The 18,776-nt window shown below is 55.5% G+C and overlaps 4 protein-coding genes across 4 annotated transcripts; 2 read left to right on the top strand and 2 right to left on the bottom strand.

Moving 5' to 3' along the window:
- Nucleotides 1-48: 48 nt before the first annotated feature.
- On the top strand, nucleotides 49-2,238 carry JCM15063_001137 (uncharacterized protein; the record flags this gene model as incomplete). The annotated part of the gene is made up of 10 exons (XM_076677926.1): nucleotides 49-539; nucleotides 600-659; nucleotides 722-733; nucleotides 795-863; nucleotides 929-1,187; nucleotides 1,252-1,401; nucleotides 1,460-1,633; nucleotides 1,702-1,821; nucleotides 1,889-2,123; nucleotides 2,204-2,238. 10 exons carry the CDS (start codon nucleotides 49-51, stop codon nucleotides 2,236-2,238), a joined length of 1,605 nt encoding a protein of 534 aa, XP_076534882.1.
- A 99-nt stretch (nucleotides 2,239-2,337) lies between these two features.
- On the bottom strand, nucleotides 2,338-4,339 carry MOD5 (tRNA dimethylallyltransferase; the record flags this gene model as incomplete). The annotated part of the gene is made up of 8 exons (XM_076677925.1): nucleotides 2,338-2,518; nucleotides 2,593-2,677; nucleotides 2,740-2,793; nucleotides 2,857-3,087; nucleotides 3,152-3,251; nucleotides 3,311-3,395; nucleotides 3,472-3,968; nucleotides 4,034-4,339. The coding sequence occupies 8 exons, from the start codon at nucleotides 4,337-4,339 to the stop codon at nucleotides 2,338-2,340; spliced, it is 1,539 nt and encodes a 512-aa protein (XP_076534881.1).
- Nucleotides 4,340-4,637: 298 nt separating this feature from the next.
- Nucleotides 4,638-10,826, bottom strand: JCM15063_001135 (uncharacterized protein; the record flags this gene model as incomplete). The annotated part of the gene is made up of 4 exons (XM_076677924.1): nucleotides 4,638-4,792; nucleotides 4,881-6,245; nucleotides 6,328-7,410; nucleotides 7,487-10,826. 4 exons carry the CDS (start codon nucleotides 10,824-10,826, stop codon nucleotides 4,638-4,640), a joined length of 5,943 nt encoding a protein of 1,980 aa, XP_076534880.1.
- A 388-nt stretch (nucleotides 10,827-11,214) lies between these two features.
- Nucleotides 11,215-18,581, top strand: BRR2 (ATP-dependent RNA helicase BRR2; the record flags this gene model as incomplete). The annotated part of the gene is made up of 13 exons (XM_076677923.1): nucleotides 11,215-11,259; nucleotides 11,320-12,900; nucleotides 12,968-14,199; nucleotides 14,272-14,340; nucleotides 14,418-14,693; nucleotides 14,760-15,136; nucleotides 15,211-15,282; nucleotides 15,345-16,921; nucleotides 16,998-17,119; nucleotides 17,185-17,360; nucleotides 17,430-17,769; nucleotides 17,838-18,308; nucleotides 18,368-18,581. The coding sequence occupies 13 exons, from the start codon at nucleotides 11,215-11,217 to the stop codon at nucleotides 18,579-18,581; spliced, it is 6,552 nt and encodes a 2,183-aa protein (XP_076534879.1).
- Nucleotides 18,582-18,776: the final 195 nt, after the last annotated feature.

The following is an 18,776-nucleotide window of genomic DNA, read 5'->3' as shown; positions in this document are numbered from 1 at the left end:
GCCGTTGCGCCATTACATCTTCGCTCCGAAGCAGCCTGGTATGCAGCCATGACGACCACAGAAGCACCTATCGCCCCCTTCGGCACAGAAGAACCGAACAGACCGCTTCCCGTGCGCGACGAGGAGTACATCGATGACGGACATGACGACGGGGAGGAGGAAGCAGCCGGCCTGCTCGACGAGAAGCCGCAACGTACGAGGTCAGACTCGATCCTGTCGTTCGACCTGTCAAATCGTCTGATCATTGCACCGACCGTGGGCGATGTTGAACGAAACGCGCTCGGAACCGCGAACGACTCGGAGCAGATCTCGCTCGTGGCAGGCATCGCGCTCATCGTCGGCCTAGTGATTGGCAGCGGTATCTTTGCCAGTAGCGGGGTCGTTGCGCGCGAAGTCGGCAGTGTGGGCGCGTCCCTGCTGGTCTGGCTCCTTGCGGGCCTGCTCTCCTGGGCCGGTGGATCTTCGCTGGCAGAACTCGGCTCGGCACTGCCTATGAACGGTGGCGCCCAAGCGTATCTGCAAAGCGCGTACGGATCTCTGTGCGTCCCGAAATCGCAAGCGGCTTGCTCGGATCATAGCGCTGAAACAGCAACCTCTAGACCATCTTACTGCTTCTCCTTCACGGCGGTCACCGCATTGAAGCCCGGATCTCAAGCCATGTGAGTACTTGGAGCCTGTCATGACTCGCTGAGGTCTGGATGCTGACTTTTCCGTCTTGCAGTATTTCCATCATGTATGAATGCCATCTCTTTCTCTCGCGCATGTAGACAACGCTGAACCCATCCGCCTGACAGTGCAGGCGAGTACATCTGTCGGGTGCTGTTTCATACCGCGTTCAGTAGCGACCCCCAGGCAGCAGCTCGGTATGCCGCAACCTCTGACTGCGTTCGCGCATTTTCGAAAAACTGAACTCTTTGCGCGAGACTAGCGGGGTTCCGACTTGGGCGATCAAGCTAGTCGCCATCTTCTGCGTTCTTTTCGTGTCAACCCTGCAAGCCTGGTCGACGAAACTTGGCACTCGCATGCAAGTCGTGACTACAAGCTTCAAAGTAATCGCCATCTGTTTCATTTTCGGGGCAGGGATCGTTTGGCTTGGGCTCGGTCGAGTCGCTTCGAGCTTTTCCTTCGAAGGAGCGACAGCCGGAAATCCTACCGGGTGGGCCTTGGCCCTGTTCAGCGCGCTTTGGGTAAGCCCATCTCGCTTGACGTTGTCCGATGCGCTAATTGACCCCTTTCTGCGTCAACGTTTAGGCGTACGACGGATTCGATCAGGCAAACTATGTCGCGCGTTCGTGTAAGCCTGGGGATCTGCCCAAGATGATCAATATTTCCCTTGGTACGATCGTCGTGCTCTTCTCGCTCGCCAACATTGCGTACTTCATCGTCCTGCCCTTTGAACTAGTATGTAGCTTCTCTTGCTCAAGTCGATCCAGAGAGTGCACTGACCAGTAAACGACAGGCAACTGCTACGGCAACGATCGGGCTCGATTTCGGTCGCGCAATTGCAGGTCCCATCGGCGCACTGCTTTTCGCCATCATCGTCGGAGTCTCTTGCATCTCGGCATTGAACTCGTCCCTCTACACTTCGGCACGGCTCGTCGTTGCTGCTGGAGAGCAAGGGTTCTTGCCCAAAGTACGCCAAGACGCTTCTCGCTCTCGATTTTCGTTCGGATCTGATGCGCGCGATCGAAACCGCTCTAGGCAATGTCCAAATTCAACAAGCAGAGGCAAACTCCGATCAACGGAATCTTGTTGAGCTGCTCACTCTCGACTATCTACATCCTGATTGGCGACTTCTCTTCGCTATCAGTGTTCTACGGGGTCAGCAATCTTTCTACTTCGCGACTTACAGATGAGGTCTCAAACTGATAAGGTTGCAATCTTGTAGGTCTGTGCGTGGACCTGGAATTTCCTCGTCGTTGTTGGCTTGTTGGTCTTGCGAGTCAAAGAACCCAACCTCAAGCGACCGTACCGGACGTATCTCGTGACACCCATCTTGTTCGCATCGACTGCCCTGTTCCTACTCGTCCTCAGCGCCTTCTCGAGGCCGCTACAGTCCCTGGGTGGATTCCTCTTTTGCGGTGCTGGCGCAATCCCTTACTATGTACAGACTCGTCGAAAAGGTTCGGTTCTCGCCTTTCTTCTTTCTGGTTTTCCTGACTGCGATAAATACTGATCGAGGTGGATCCTCATCCCGAAACAGCACGAGAGTTCGCCCAGGACGTGGAAATGACTTGATAGTGTGAATCCCACTTTCTACATTGTACATTCGCATACCTCGTCGGCATTAGACTCAGCACGAAACCGGAAACATGCAAAGACATTGGCATTGCAGCATCAATTTGTCGAACTTTCGCGTTTCCGTCGGTCGAGATCAGAGTTTCCGTTCTTCTTTTGAGTTTGTACACGATGACTTTTCGTCTTGATGTGAGCGGCCCATTGTCGTTCTTCGACCATGAAAGGTCGTGCTGGATCTCGTGTACACGTTCCGCAAGCTCGTTTCGATTTCGCTTTCAAACTAGATCAAATTATGACAAAGTTTGAACAAGTCAATTCAAGCATCTGCAGAAGAGTTTCAAACGTGAGACTCACTCTTCCGATAGACGTGCTGCCAGGTGTACGGCAGCTGTAGGTGACAGAGTGAGGGGGTCTTTGAGAGGTTCATCGTTCAAGAAAGCTAGCAGATTGCGATCGATCGTCAACAAGGGGTACCTAGGCAAACAGTGAGAGGTATTTTACCAGTCAAGTACACAACGGCAGGGGTGTTGACATTTGTTTGCCATTGCGATAGATCTTTGGAGACGCAGTTTCGTCAGCTCGACGAGCTTTATTTTCGACAAGAACTGTCTCGCTTACCTGATGCATCAAGCAGCACGACCGTCACCTCTCCCGGTACCTCAAGAGCATGCACGGCAGGCAACAACTTTGATTTGATCCATTTGACCTGACGTTTCGCGTACTGTCGCGTTGCCGTTTTCATACTCTCGACACCTTGATTGAACAGCTGATTCAGGGCGTCATCGCTTTCGATTGTCCGACTTGGAAAACGATGCCGAGCAGAGAGGTAAGGCTCAAACTCCTTGTAACCTGCATCAAGAGGAGCGAGGATTGATACGGTTTTTGCGCTAGACAGAGCGATGGGAAAGCGCACCAATCGCTTGATAGATACCCTTTGAATAGTCGATCGACTTTGAAGGGTCCGTCTCGTGAGCAGTTTGCCATAGCTCGTCGAGCTCGTTCAAAAGCCCGCGCTGCGACCGATATCGTGCATGAGTGATTGAAGAAACATTCAGTCAAGCCTATAACCCACCTCGATCATTTTGTCGACGCGACCGTCTAGCCGAGGATGTAATACGTCGTTCTCGGCATACAACCAGAATATGAGTGACCGGAACCTATTCCAGGTTTGGGCAAAGGCTTAGCATCACGATCGGAAAACCCTTCTTTCGTTTACAAGATGCTCTCTCTCACCTTGGACCCTCATTGCCCTTTGCCCGTTGTTCACTAACGACATCGTCCCATCTTTTTCCCGACCAGACGATATCAAGCGCTCTCCTGACTTTGCGAATGTCTCTCCAATGCCACCGCTCTGCGCTGGTCGGATCAACGCACTGTAATAGCCGATAGAGCGCAGGCGTGAGCGTATCTGGCGAGCGCAGTCGCGGCGGCAAGTGATACAGGGGAAAATGAGCAGGGAAATCATCGGGAGTCGAAGTTGCTGGTAACGCAGGCAGGGCGAGGAAAAGTTGGACAAGCTCCTCCGGCAAACTCTCGATCGCTTGTCGAAGTGAAGGCGGAAAGTGAGCGATATCCTTGAGTGTACGCGTCGATTCGGATGGAAGTGGAGATGCTGGTCGGGATTGGGAGGCGTCTGCGACTAGCTGGTTCGGGAAAATGAGGTTCTGAAGGTAGTACGAAGTCCCGCCGACGCAGATGGGCAGACTTTGTCGTCTCTCGAGTTCGTCAATCTGGTAGCGACTTGAACAGACGTCAACACGACGGCTTGATCTATACGAACATGGTTGGAACGGACCTTGTTGAGAGCATCTCGTTGAAAGTCGTCGACCCGCCATTCCTCTCCGGGAGCAAGAAAATCCATCAGATGATGCGGCACGCCTTGCATCTCGTCTGCAGTCGCTTTGTTCGTAATGACATCGAGGCCTCGATAACACTGCATCGAATCGTGGTTGATGATTTCACCGCATTTCGGACCCGATGCGTTTCTTGAGAGCGATTGTGCCAGTTCGACGCCGAGTTGAGATTTGCCGACTCCAGTGGTACCGATGACAGCTACTAGGTTTCGCTTGCGCGGGGTTGTAGGTCGTACCGGCGCCTCCATCGGGCGAGAGATGAAGCGACAAGGTTGAATGAAGCGAATGGTTGACGAGCTGGCCAATCTTCTGGTCGCGTACATAAACCGATCTTGTCGTTCCGTATAATCGACAGCACCACTACCGTGACATGGGCGCGCAAAGTCGAAGCTCACAAGATCCGCTCGAAGAAAGCCAATTTCATACCTCTCTTCAAACCCTAGATTATTTTCGTTTGAACAACAACAAGAAAAAGATGTACTGCACTAGGAGGCGGACTCGAAGGTTTGTACACGCGTTTAAGCCCATTTGACCTCTCTTTTGAGATCAATTTCCACCGTTTCCTCCCCTTCCTCCACTACTTCCTCCACCCCGACCTCCCCCTCTACCACCTCGCATTCCCCATCCCCATCCTCCTCGACCTCGAGGTGCAGGAGTCCCCGGTCCCATCATACCGACGTGTCTTGGACCTGCCGGAATACCTGCGAACAAGAGCGCGCGCACAAATCAAACTCAAGTCAATACTCAAGTTTATTTGCAATGATTGCGAGCTCGGAAAAATAGACATACCATGAAATCCTGGTCGTCCAGGCGTACCTCCACTACGTCCATTCGAACCTCCACGGTACCCTCCACCAGGTGTGCCACTTCCATGGTACCCGGATCCTCGCACTGAACCGTTCGACGACGAGGACGGAGTCGTTGCATTCGCACCACTGGGAGCACGAGGTGGAACTGCTGTAGTCATCGCTTTTGGACCAGTCGGTACCGAAGGGTCCAATTCGACCGGTCGCATCGGTGGTGAAGGTCGCGAAGCCGAACCTGCATAGATTGGCAGGGGTGGAACTGCGGAAGGTGTCATCGCAGGCGAGACGCTCATCGAAGCTCGAGAAGGGTGATGCGGAGGTAGAGAAGCTCTGGGGTACATGGCAGGACTCGCCGACGGCGTACGGCCTGCTCGCCCAGAAGGTCCTGTCGGCGGGACCGCGTAGTTCCGTCCAAACGACGACGACGACGACGAGAAGTGTGATGCTGACCTCGGTGGCGAACCGATCGGGGCAGGCGATACCGAGCTCATTGGGACGGGCGAGGGCTTGCCCGTGTCTAGACCGAGGGCGGATCCTGAGAGAGAAGCAGCCGGAAGCGAGCCCGCATGCTGTCGCGGCTTGTCGTGATGGTACGCTTGCACCCCGTTCGATCGAGGCATCGACGACGTACGCGGTGGCGGAGAGACAACGAGAGATGCAGAAGCAGCGGATGCTGGCGTGGTCAGAGGGTCGAGCGGGCGAACCGATGGAGCTGGCGAGACTGATGCCATTTTTGCACTGCCGTCAAAGTAATCTCCGATACTCTTGAGAATGTCTTCCGCCGAATTGTACGATGAACCCTGCTTGGCTCCATTCGGAGGAGCAGCGAGTTGTCGAGACGGTGGCAGTGGAGGTGTACCAGCCTCTGGCTCGTCCTCTTCGCTGGGCTCGACATTGGTGACAGGAGCAGGAGCACTTGCGGGCGGCGGAGGCGGCGGTGGAGGTGGAGGAGGCAGAGGCGGCAAGGAACGTCCCGGTCGCAGGGGTGGCGTTTCCGAAGGCATCGACTGCCTCGGAAGCGGGGGCGTTTCAGAAGCCATGCTGTATGTTGAAAACACTGGCGAAGTTCCAGGGAGCGAACTACCCGGAATCGGTTGCAGAGCAGGCGAAGGAGGCACGCCAGGTGCGAGCGAAGCTGATGCTGGCAAACTCGGTGTCGCCGTGGCGGTGTGTGACAGTCCGGTCGCGTCCAAGACCAGAGGTGGCGGTGGCGGCGGCGGGGGAGGAGGCGGGGGAGGCGGCGGCATGGGCGGCGCGAGACGTTGACGATAAGCAGCAAAGGACAGCCGGACAGGTGGCAATGCAGGCTTTGCAGGCTCAACCGTGGGAGGCACCATTTCGCTCGCTTCTGCCACGTCAGACGAGCAAAGTCAGCATGGCGAATACCCGGCTGGAAGAATATCGCAGATTTGACTGCAGATTTGACTAACCTGTGACTTCCTGCATCTTGGTGGGTTCGGTCTGACTTGACCTTCGCGAAGCATCTGGCGTAGTCTCTGGCATCGAAGATTCGCGAGAAGCGGTCAAGTCGTCCGTGTTTGAAGAGTCCCGACGCCCGGGTGACGGAGGCGGAGAGGGAGAGGGAGAGTCTCGGATCTTTGGTTTCTTGCCTAGCTTGGATTTCTTTTCCTTGACAAGTTCACCCTTGTCGTCCTTGTCACGTTTCGTTCCTTTCAGCTTGTGAATCTTTAGGTTGGCCAACGAGTTTGTCGAAGTGGTCGCTTTCTTGTCAGTTTGAGATTTGACCACTTTTTTACCCACGACAATCTTTTTGCGTTCCTTCTGTTCAACCGTGACGACCTTTTTCACGATCGTAACTTTGGCCAGATCGGACGCAGGCGCAGGTTCATCCTCAAAGATCTTGGCGAGGTCAGTTTCGTTGTCCTTCTCCTTGCCTTTCGCTCGATCTGTCGGTACTTTCTGCTTCTTCGACACGGGTACGCTATCGTCGATTTTGTCTTCAGAGGGCTTGATCGATGTCTTGTCCGCCTTTCTCTTCTTGTTCGGCTTTGTGAATTCGTCGTCACTGACAGTCGCCTTGGAATCCCTCACGTCCTCGTCCTCGTCATGCTCAGAGAGATCCGAAGATTCCGATTCGGTCGCGATTGTCTTTTTCTTCTTCTTCTTCTGCTCCTTGTTCTCTTTCTGCTCCTTCTTGTTCTTTTTCCGCTGGTTCAGTCGAGCAGGACTCGAGGGTGGAGGAGAGCTGGAAGCGAACGGGTTCGGTTTACGTTTCATCGTAGGTTTGACAGGTACACTTCGAGGAGGAACTGATTCGAAATGATCGTCTTCTTCGTCTGACAAGTTTGACAAAGGTTCAGTGAGATCTGAATCATCATCCGAATCGATTCCTCCTCCTCCTCCGAGATCGTGATCGTGACTGTCTTGCAATTCGATAGGGAGTTCGAGAGGTGGTCGAGTAGTTTTTGCGGGTGAGAATGGATCAAGTTGAGAACCCTCCGAAGGTAACGAAGTGAGTGCCGAAGAAGGCGAGATCCCCATCAAGTTTGATTCTGTAATCCGTGAAAAAATCCGCACGATCAGTTTTCAGTCAAGAGGAAGAACGTGTCCAAGGAAGCGGGTTCTTACCTGCGACTTTCAACCCATCAAATTCGACTTTGGTCTCGTCATCATCAAGGTCCATAGCGACGGGTTCCGGTTCGAGTTCAGCTAAGTCAGACAGAGGTGAATCGAATTCGACGTCGACGATCAAATTCTCTTCTCGAGTCGCAGGGGTATCGACCACGATTTTGTCCTGCGGTTCAATCTCATCCTCGTCTGGTTGCGTCTCGTTCGATTCAAAGGTTTGATGATGATCGAGTTCCTTGACGATCCATCCACGTTCGAATCCTACGAGTGGACCCAATTCGGGCCATTTGCGAGTATGACCTCCCCCTTTTTTACGACTCCTCCAAGCACTCGATGGATCTACCCCTTCTTGAGATACGTGTCCACCCCCGTTCGTGACAACTCCTGGATTGAGTGCGTTCATAAACATGGCTCTGAAAGGTTCACGATCCTTGTCCTTGAAAGTTCCCGGATCGGCTTGATCGACGAGATCTCCCGAATCGATCCCGTTCCTACCTCCTCCACCACCACCCGTTGAAGAGCTGTTCGTACTACGAGCCGTGAGACTCTTGACAGTGGTAGCTGCACCTCGACATGCCCACCAAACCGCACAATCTCGTTTCTTGTCACACGCACATCCTCCCGGAACTGAACTGGCCAAGATGGAATCGAGACTGAGTGCGAGTTTCTTGGCAAACACTTCCAACACGCCTTGTTCGTTCTCGACGAGTGGAGTCGGTAAGGGAGGTGCTGAAGGGAGGGACAGTAGCGAGGGTACCAAGTGGATCAAGTGAAGGTCGTCCCAGTCCCAAGGAAGGACGATTTCTTCACGTTTCGAGATATCGACGAGCGAGTAGACGGCCAAAACGAATCGAGACGAAATGTCGATCGAATTCGATTCGGTGGTAGGTGGTCTTTGTTTCTGTGCAGACCAATGCAGAGGAGTTGAAGACCTCGAACGACTTGATCTCGAAGGAAGGTCTACCGCCGTCGATGCTGGAGCCGCTAGAGACTCTTTGTGTTCGTCATGTTCGGGATCCACCTTGATCACTTTGATGATCGCGTTGGGATGACATCCACTGCGAATGAATCGAGTTTCGTTGCCCCATTTCCTCCCATCGACGACAAGACTCCAAGGTTCGGCGAGACTGCGAACTCCCGCTTTCAACGTCCCGAGCAAGTCGTACTGATTGATCGGATCTCTTCGATACGATTCAATCGATTTGATCTCGCCTCGAACGGGAGTGATGAACGTTCCGGCAGGGATCGTACTCGTGGCGTATACCGCATGAGTTGTCGGTCGAGGGTACGGGCACAGAGATTGGGCAGCGGCGGAAGAAGCGTGTAGGGACGACGAGTACGAAGTTGGGAGGTACGTCGTCGAGATGGGAGGGTTCAGGTGGTAAGACGACGAAGGGAGAGGTTTCACGAGGAGCGGCAGAGACGGAGGGAGCGTTGGTACGGGAGTGTATGAAGGGTGATCGAGCAGGTGCGAGAGCAATGCACTTTTTAAAGCAGGTCCAGTTCGGGATCGTGCAGCCAACTGTCGTCGACGTAGGGCACTCTGGCGGGGTCGCAACGGAGCATCGTCAATATCGTCGAGGATCGAAGTCGGAGGTTTTGACAAGAGGGCAGAGATCTTGTCCGAAACCGCTTGATCGGCAAACAGGTTGGACGAGATGGACGTGAACTCGTACTGCCAAGGTTCGTACTTGTCCTTTTTCCTGCCTGGTCCTCCTCTGGGGGTGTCGCGTCCTTCGTCTTCGTCCTCTTCCGAAGTCGTGTCGTCGCGCAAGGGAGCGTGGCGAGAGGAGGGTTGCGTAGGAGCCGAGACTTGGGCCCTAGTGAGCCCAAGGGCGGAGAGACGAGGGGTTGGCGCAAGGTTCGCAACTTCTCTCGACTGCGGTTGCGCTAAAGGTTGAGATTGGACCGGACGACGAGGAGTGGCGCTATCGTCGTCGGGTTCCGAAGTTGCTCGAGGAGACTGGTGAGTCGCATCGTCCATTTCGACCTCGTTCGATTCGGTGGTGGTGGAAGGCTGTGCGCTGCCTTTGCGAGGTTGTTTCGCAACTCGGCGTTTGCGACCGACTGCTGTCGTGCGCATGTTTGGGTTGGTCTGCACCGGTGGAGGCCCCGGGGTGGCTGATTCTTCTCGTGAATCGGAACCCTGTGCCGAATCTTCGACAGCAGGTTGCCCAGGCGCTGCGAGCGAGGCGGATGTTGGAGGCTGGGCGGTCGCAGTGGCGGTCCCTGGTGCCGACGTTGGCAATTCTGTTTCCACCAGCGGCGCTGCTGCTATCGGTGCAGTTGAAGAAGCCGAGGGCATCGGGGGCGGTGGTGGAGGCGGCAGAGATGCGACGGTCGTGGACGAGGGTACATAGGTCGGATCGTCGAGGTTTGCACTCTTGCGAGGTTTTGCAGCACCTCTCGCGGTTCTCGCGGTCGGACCTCCTGTTGGAGTGATATCGATACTCTTGCGCCTGCCCGTGGATTCTTCCGGATTGAGCACGGGGGTCGGGACGATGGCCTTGCCGAGCTGCATGAGCGTACTCGGACCAGATGGGGGTCCAACTCGAAGTCCTCCAGCCTGTTGCACGCGAGCCATCTCGCGCACGCGTTCCCTCATGCCACGTTCGGCAGCATCTCGACTGACCCCTCTTCGGCGGGCGTCTTCGGGATCACAGCGCTCACACTGGTACTCGTCCGGGACTTGTTCTTCAGACGCGATACCAACGCACCCGGCGTGTTGCCACGCGTTGCACAAATCACACTGGATGGTGAAGCCGTCGTCAAACGTGTACGGACACACGCAGCGGATCAAGCCGAGGTCGGGTGGAAGGGTCCACGCAGGTGGGGACCTTGCACGTCGAGGAGTCGGCACCACCGGTTCGCTCGATTTAGGAAGAGGTGCAGCGACGATTCGATGGTGCGCAGCGGGTGGATCCGAGGCGATGGGTGGGTAAGCCGGTTGATGGAGCGGAAGCGGCGGGAGGGACGGCAACGCGAGTTTCGCCGAGCCGGATGCGGTCGTAAAGAACTGAGGCTGTGGCTGCGACTGTGGTTGTGACTGTGGGTGCGCACGAGGTCGGGGTACAGGCAGCGGAAGCGGCAGAGTCGGCAACGGCGGGAGCGAAGTTCCGGAAGTAGGAGCGGATGCAGGTGGTGGTGGAGGAGGGTAGCGATACGGGACATACTCGAGCGGTGGAGGAGGAGGAGGAGGACGCGAAGGAGGCACAGGGAACCCGAGTGCCTGGCGCGCAATCTCGGCGACATCGACCGGAGCCTCACTCGGAGTGGCACTGCTGTTGGCCTCTTCCTCGAGGAGGGCAGCGGCCGAGAGCAGGTCGAGCGCAGAGGGCATCGAGCAACCTGCGTTCGCGCGAGTCAGCCTCGACATACACGCATACCATGACAAGCAGCGACTGACCGAATGAACCCCTCCTATCAGTGGCGTCGATCGCAGAGAGAGACGAGATTGATGCGAGTGGGCGCGAGTAGTTGTGTTCTCTCGACGGCGACGGCGAACGGGTTGATTTCCTCCACTCCCGCGCCCCCCGGTACTTGGGCCAATCCCCCCATCCCACGCGACTCGTCGTTCCGCTTGATTATCAAGCCCTGCAGCGCGCCTCTGTCCGCGTCTGCCTCGCGTCTCGAGTTGACGATCGACTTGTCCACTTCATCCTTCCTTAGTCGTTTCTCCCCCTCCCCTTCCTGCGCGGGTATAGCGCAGTGTACCCTGGAGAGTCACCATGCCGCCCAAACCCGACTACTCGGGTTACCAGTACAATGCCATGGTCAGTCTCATTCTCCCACAGCCACACCCAACTGAACCTCACCCTCGCTCGATCTCTTAGGCCTCGCTCGTCACGACGGCCGATCGTTCACTCTTGACTCGCCGCGACAACGAGCCGACCGGTGAGGCAGAGTCGATCATCGGTCGCATCGATCCAAAAGAGATGGGTTCCCGCGCGTTCAAGGAAGACCTCGACCTCGAACAGAAGCGCAAAAAGGCAGACAAGGAACGTCAGAAGCGAGACAAACGAGAACAACAAGAACGTCAACCCACTCGACGATCCACTCAACCGGGTCAGACTCGGTATGGAGACGTCCTCGAAGCGACTCAGGATCTCGAAGGACTCGATTACCGTCCTCGAACTGCCGAGACTCGCGCCGTGTACGAACTCATGCTCGCGTCCGTACACGGTCTTCTCGGAGACACTCCTCCCGCGATGGTCAGGTCTGCAGCCGACATGATCCTGTCGTACCTCAAAGACGACGACCTCAAAGACCTCGACAAGAAGCGAGAGATTGATCAACTCGTGTCGACTTCAGTCCCGAGCGACACGTTTGCCCAACTCGTCAGCCTCGGCAAAAAGATCACCGACTATGGCGACGACGACGATGCCGCCAAAACGGGCGATGCCGATGTCGACATGGACGATGGCAAGATTGACGACGATGTCGGCGTTGCCGTCGTGTTTGAAGAAGAGGACGAAGACGAGGACGACGATGGTGCCGGGTTCGAGGTGCGGGAAGAGAGTGACGACGACGACGACCAAGACGACCAAGCGAATGCAGCAGAAGACGACGAGATGGTCACTGGGGTCGACCTCGACGACGACGAGGCACGAAACGACAACCTCGTCATCGGTGGCGACGGTGCGACGACAACAACATCCAAATCGACATCGACTTCGGGTAGCGTGCCCGCACGCGAGATTGACGGATTCTGGCTCCAACGTCTCGTCGCGCAATCGTACACGGACCCGCTCGAAGCGGCAGAAAAGACTCAGGCCGCCATGACGCTCCTCTCGTCCGACGCGAACAAGCGAGACGTGGAAAACTCGCTCATGGACCTCACCGAGTACGACAAGTTCGAACTCGTGTCGACCCTCGTCAACAACCGCGACAAGATTGTCTGGTGCACGAAACTCGCGAGGAGCAACGAAGACGAAAAGATCGATGTCGAAGTCGCCATGCGCGAGAAGGGAGTCGGATGGATCTTGAAAGAGCTTCGAGGCGATGTCATCAAACCTTCTCGAGATGGCATGACCCTCGATTCGGATCAAGTCGACAAGTCGACCCTCAAAGGTACCCTCGTCCCCGGTTCCGCCGCACCTCCACCTCGCAAAGTGCTCGACCTCGACTCGATGGCGTTCGCGCAGGGAGGTCGACTCATGTCGAACAAGAAATGCAAGCTGCCCGAAGGTTCGTTCAAGCGATCCAAGAAGGGTTACGAGGAGGTGCACGTCCCTGCTCCGAAACCCGCTCCGCTCAAGGACGGCGAGCTCGTGCCCGTCACGTCGCTACCGGAATGGGCGCGCGAAGCGTTCAAGGGCAACCCGAACCTCAACCGAGTGCAGAGTCGACTGTACCCGGTTGCGTTCGGAACCGACGAGCCGCTGCTCCTCTGTGCCCCGACCGGTGCAGGAAAGGTGAGATCGTTTCTCAGGTTGCTTCAGGCTCGAATATCTACTAACGTTTCCTGGTTTATCGTCTCAGACCAACGTCGCCATGCTCACGATTCTCAACGAGTTGGCGAAACACCGCGACGAATCGACTGGCGAATTCGATTTTGCAGCATTCAAGATTGTGTACGTTGCGCCGATGAAGGCGCTCGTGCAGGAGATGGTCGGCAACTTCACAAAGCGACTTGCTCCCTATGGCGTGGTTGTCAACGAGTTGACGGGAGATCGCCAGCTCACCAAGGATCAAATCGCTGGCACGCAAATCATTGTGACCACTCCGGAAAAGTGGGATGTCATTACGCGCAAATCGACCGACACGTCGTACACGAACCTCGTGTCGCTCATCATCATTGATGAGATTCATCTCCTCCACGACGAGCGTGGACCGGTACTCGAGTCGATCGTCGCGAGGACGATCCGCAGGATGGAACAGACTCACAACTACGTGCGACTGGTCGGACTTTCGGCAACGTTGCCCAACTACCGCGACGTCGCAAAGTTCCTGCATGTCAATCCCGACAAGGGTCTCTTCCACTTTGACTCGTCTTACCGTCCCTGTCCGCTCAAACAAGAATTCATCGGAGTCACCGAGAAAAAGGCGATCAAGCGTATGCAGATCACGAACGAGATTTGCTACGAGAAGGTGCTCGAGCATGCCGGCAAGGATCAGATCATCATTTTCGTCCACTCGCGCAAAGAGACGGCCAAGACGGCCAAGTTTTTGCGAGACCACGCTGTCGAGAACGACACGATCACTCAGTTCCTTCGTTCCGACCCGGCCACTCGCGAGATCCTCACGGAAGAAGCCGAATCGGTCACCGACGCGAACCTCAAGGATCTCCTGCCTTTCGGATTCGCGTGCCACCACGCTGGAATGAACCGAGTCGACCGTACCCTCGTCGAAGACTTGTTCGGAGATGGCCGTATCCAGGTTCTCGTTTCGACCGCCACGTTGGCATGGGGAGTCAACTTGCCCGCTCACGTCGTCATCATCAAGGGTACCCAAATCTACAATCCCGAAAAGGGTCGCTGGGTCGAACTGTCGTCCCAGGATGTCCTCCAGATGCTCGGTCGTGCAGGTCGGCCGCAGTACGATACATTCGGAGAAGGCATCATCATCACGAATCACTCTGAATTGCAGTACTACCTCTCGATGATGAACCAGCAACTCCCGATCGAATCTCAATACGTTTCGAAGCTCGCCGACAACCTCAATGCCGAAATCGTTCTCGGCACTATCAGGAACCGTGACGAGGCAGTTCAATGGCAAGTCGATCTTGCGTTCCATCTCCTACTCTAGCTCGTGTCGTGACTGACCCGTACGACGCGTTTAAACAGGCTTGGCTACACTTATCTCTACGTCCGAATGCTTGGCTCGCCTTCGCTGTACAGCGTTGATCCCGACTAGTGCGTCGTCTTGCTGCTCGAGTTACATTTCAGAACTTTGTTCCGACTCACTGATGGATATGGTTGAATGTTGACAGCCAAACCGACGATCCTCAACTCATCCAGAAGCGTTCCGATATCGTGCACACCGCGGCAGTCTTGCTCGAAAAGTCGGGTCTCATCCGCTACGACCGTCGTTCCGGAGTCTTCCAGACGAACGAGCTCGGTCGAATTGCGAGTGGTTTCTACGTCTCGCACACGTCGATGGGCACGTACAACCAGCAGCTCAAGTCGGCAACCGGATTCATCGAATTGTTCAGGATCTTCTCGCTCTCGGAAGAGTTCAAGAACGTGCCGGTCCGTGCGGAAGAGAAGTAAGTACCGAGACACAATTACCCCCGAATAGTAGGTCCCTGCTGACGACGTTGCCGGACCTCCAGGCTCGAACTTGCGAAACTTCTGGAACGCGTGCCGATTCCGATCAAAGAGAGCGTCGATGACCCTTCGGCCAAGATCAATGTCTTGCTCCAAGCGTACATTTCGCAGCTCAAGCTCGACGGGTTCGCGCTCGTGTCCGACATGGTGTACGTGACCCAATCGGCTGGCCGTATCTTGCGCGCCATGTTCGAGATCTGTCTCAAACGTGGATGGGCGGGTTTGACGCACAAAGCGCTCGCGCTGTGTCAAATGGTCGAGAAGAGGATGTGGAGCACGATGAGTCCGTTGCGGCAGTTCAAGGGTGTCCCTCTCGACGTTGTACGACGTGCCGAGAGGAAAGAGTTCCCTTGGTACCGCTACTTCGATCTCGAGCCTGCAGGTAAGCACGCCCTGACCGCTCTTTCAGGATGGTTCCGGTGCAATCGCTAACCCTCAGAATTCCATCGTCTGCAGAGCTCGGAGAGCTTATCGGAGAACCCAAAGCCGGCCGTCTCGTTCACCGTCTGGTCCACCAGTTCCCCAAACGTGCGTTTTCTCTTGGTCTTGGCCTAGCCGTTGCCTTCATTGACTTAGCTCTCACTATACAGTCGAGCTTTCCGCGCACGTTCAGCCTATCACGCGTTCTATGCTCCGTGTCGAGCTCACGATCACGCCCGATTTCCAATGGGAGGAGAAGGTGCACGGTTCTGCCGAATCGTTCTGGATCCTCGTCGAGGATGTCGACGGAGAAATCATTCTCTTCCACGATCAATTCATCCTCCGACAACGTTACGCCGAGCAAGATCACTACGTCACTTTCACTGTCCCGATGATGGATCCTCTGCCGCCAAACTACTTCATCTCGGTCGTGTCGGACCGCTGGCTCCACGCCGAGACTCGTCTTCCTCTTTCCTTCAAGCACTTGATCCTGCCGGAGAAGTTCCCTGCCCCGACCACACTTCTCGACCTCCAACCTCTGCCTGTTTCCGCTTTGCACAACCGCGAGTTCGAAGCGATCTACTCGGACTCGATTTCGTCGTTCAACAAGATCCAAACCCAGGTCTTCCAGGCGCTGTACGCAATGAACGACAATGTGTACGTCGGTGCTCCAACCGGATCGGGCAAGACGATTTGCGCCGAATTCGCCCTCCTGCGGTTATGGTCGCAGCGCGAGCCTACCCGCGCCGTGTGCATCGAGCCGTTCCAGGAGGTCGTCGATGCCCGAGTTGCCGAATGGAAAGCCAAGTTTGGTGGGATCCAGGGAGGCAAGGAGATCGTTGCGCTCACGGGAGAAACGAGCAACGATATCCGATTGCTCGAGAAGGGAGACTTGATCGTGTGCACGCCAGGACAGTGGGATCTTCTCTCTCGACGATGGAAGCAGCGCAAGAACGTGCAGAATATCGGCCTCTTGATCGCCGACGAACTGCAACTGATCGGAGGTGAACTCGGTCCGACGTACGAGGTTGTCATTTCGCGCACCCGTTACGTCGCTGCACAAACGGAGAACCCGACTCGAATCGTCGCGTTCGGTGTCTCGCTCGCGAACGCTCGTGACCTTGGCGAATGGATGGGTGCAAGCTCGCAGACCATTTTCAACTTTGGACCTGGTGCTCGTCCTCTGCCCATGGAGGTTCACCTGCAGTCGTTCAACGTGCCGCATTTCCCCTCGCTCATGATCCAGATGGCCAAACCCGCCTACCTCGCCATCTCCGAGTACGCGCAAGACCGACCAGTGATCTGCTTCGTTCCCTCGCGCAAACAATGCCGCGCTACCGCAGACGACATCCTCACGTACTGCCTCGCCGATCAGGAGGAGAGCCGGTTCCTCAACATCGAGCCTTCGGAACTCGCACCGCATCTTGAGCACGTTCAAGATCCCGGACTGCGCGAGACCCTCGAACACGGAGTCGGGTTCTACCACGAAGCGCTTTCGAAGCAAGACAAGCGCATCGTCGAGCACCTGTACGAGTCCGGCGCGATCCAAGTTATCGTCGCGAGCAAAGACACGGCTTGGAGTATGCCGTTGACCGCGTACATGGTCGTCATCATGGGCGTGCAAACATTCGAGGGCAAGGAGCATCGCTACATCGATTACCCTTTCACCGACATTCTCCAGATGATGGGTCGTGCATGCCGCCCTTCGCACGACACCTCGAGTCGTTGCGTGCTCATGTGTCAGCAAGTGAGTTCTCGATCTTCTTCAGCTTGATCCAGTATCCTCGGGCTCTTGACTGACTCTAGCTGTCTGAGTATCGCAGGTCCGCAAAGAGTTCTTCAAGAAATTCCTTAATGAGGGACTTCCGATCGAATCGCATCTCCACCTCTCGCTTCACGACCACTTCAACGCCGAGATCGTCACAAAGACGATTGAGAACAAGCAGTACGTCTTGCTCCTTCTCTACTTCGAACCCTATCCATATTCACAGTCTCTCTTCGCTGCCGCAGGGATGCCGTCGATTGGCTTACGTGGACCTGGATGTACCGACGCTTGGTCGCGAACCCCAACTACTACAATATGCAGGGCAACACGCACAGGCATCTCAGTGACCACCTCTCAGAGCTTGTCGAGTCGACCTTGAACGACTTGACGAATTCGAAGGCCATCACGATCGAGGACGAGAGTAAGTTCCGAGTTTGCATTCGGCAGGCCTGGTCGTTGCGTTGACTGACGTGTATCTCCTGTTGTGCAGTGGACGTATCGGCTCTCAACTTGGGTATGATCGCTGCGTACTACAACGTCAGCTACGTGACGATCGACATTTTCAGCATGTCGCTCAACGAGCGAACGAAACTCAAAGGTCTGCTCGAAATCGTTTCCTCGGCTGCCGAATTCGAGAACATTCCCATCCGGCATCACGAGGATGTCCTCCTTCGCAAGGTTTACGATCGCGTCCCGGTCAAACTTGCGACTGTCGATTACGAATCTCCGGCCTTCAAGACCAACGTGCTCCTTCAGGCTCATTTCGCTCGTCTCCACCTCCCGGCCGATCTCGCTGCCGATCAAGCCATCATCTTGTCCAAGGTTCTCAAGTGAGTAGTGTCTCGCTCATCTTGTTCCGAGCAAACCTGATCGAAAGGCTTGATTTGTCCCGTCACAGCCTACTTGCCGCTTGCGTCGATGTCATGTCGTCGAATGCCTATCTCAACGCTATTGGAGCTATGGAGTTGTCGCAGATGTGTGTCCAAGCCGTCTGGGACACCGACTCGCCCCTCAAGCAGATTCCTGGCTTCAGCTCCGAGGTCATCAAGCGCTGCGGTGCCAACGATGTCAAGACTGTCTACGACATTATGGAGCTCGAAGACGAAGATCGTGACAAGATCTTGCAGATGGACAGCAAACAGATGCGACCCGTCGCGCAATTCTGCAACTCGTACCCTTCGATCGAGTTGGCGTACGAGATCGAAGATGCCGAAGATGCCGCCGCTGGAGATCCGATCACGCTCAACATTCAACTCGATCGTGAAGTAGACGAGGATGAAGAAGTCGACACGACCGTGCCTGCACCGTTCTTCCCCGGTTCGAAGCAGGAGTCGTGGTGGCTCGTGGTGGGTGATCCCGCATCGAAGCAGTACGTCTCTTCAGTTTCATCCTCTAATCTGCAGATGCTGACATTCCTCCGGCAATCAGATTGCTGGCCGTCAAGAAGGTTACAGTGCAACGAAAACTTGCCGTCAAGCTCGACTTTACCCTGCCGAAAGCAGGCAAGTACGACCTTCAACTGCTGTTCGTATGCGATTCGTACACGCACGTCGACCAGGAACACCGTCTCGAACCGATCACGGTCAAGGAAGCCGAAGACTCGGATGAAGACTCGGACGTGGAGATGGAGGAGGACGAGTAATTTCTGCAAAAGGTTGTCTGCTGTTTAGTTCCCGAACTCACATCCCTCTCTCTCGATTGTACCTATACCACCTTGTCTATTCTGTCTGCAAAAAAAAACGAGAAGGGGAAACGGTCCCTCGATGATATCTATCTCTTTCTTCGTTTTCCTGGAGCTTCCGAAACCGAGGTTCCTATCCCGCAAGTGAGGATAACA

Source organism: Sporobolomyces koalae, assembly GCF_050403365.1.
Source record: "Sporobolomyces koalae JCM15063 DNA, S_koalae_JCM15063T_v1_ctg11, whole genome shotgun sequence".
NCBI classification, from domain to species: Eukaryota; Fungi; Basidiomycota; class Microbotryomycetes; order Sporidiobolales; family Sporidiobolaceae; genus Sporobolomyces; species Sporobolomyces koalae.
Note: the sequence above shows the minus strand (reverse complement) of the source record. Positions and strands in the feature narration are given on the sequence as shown.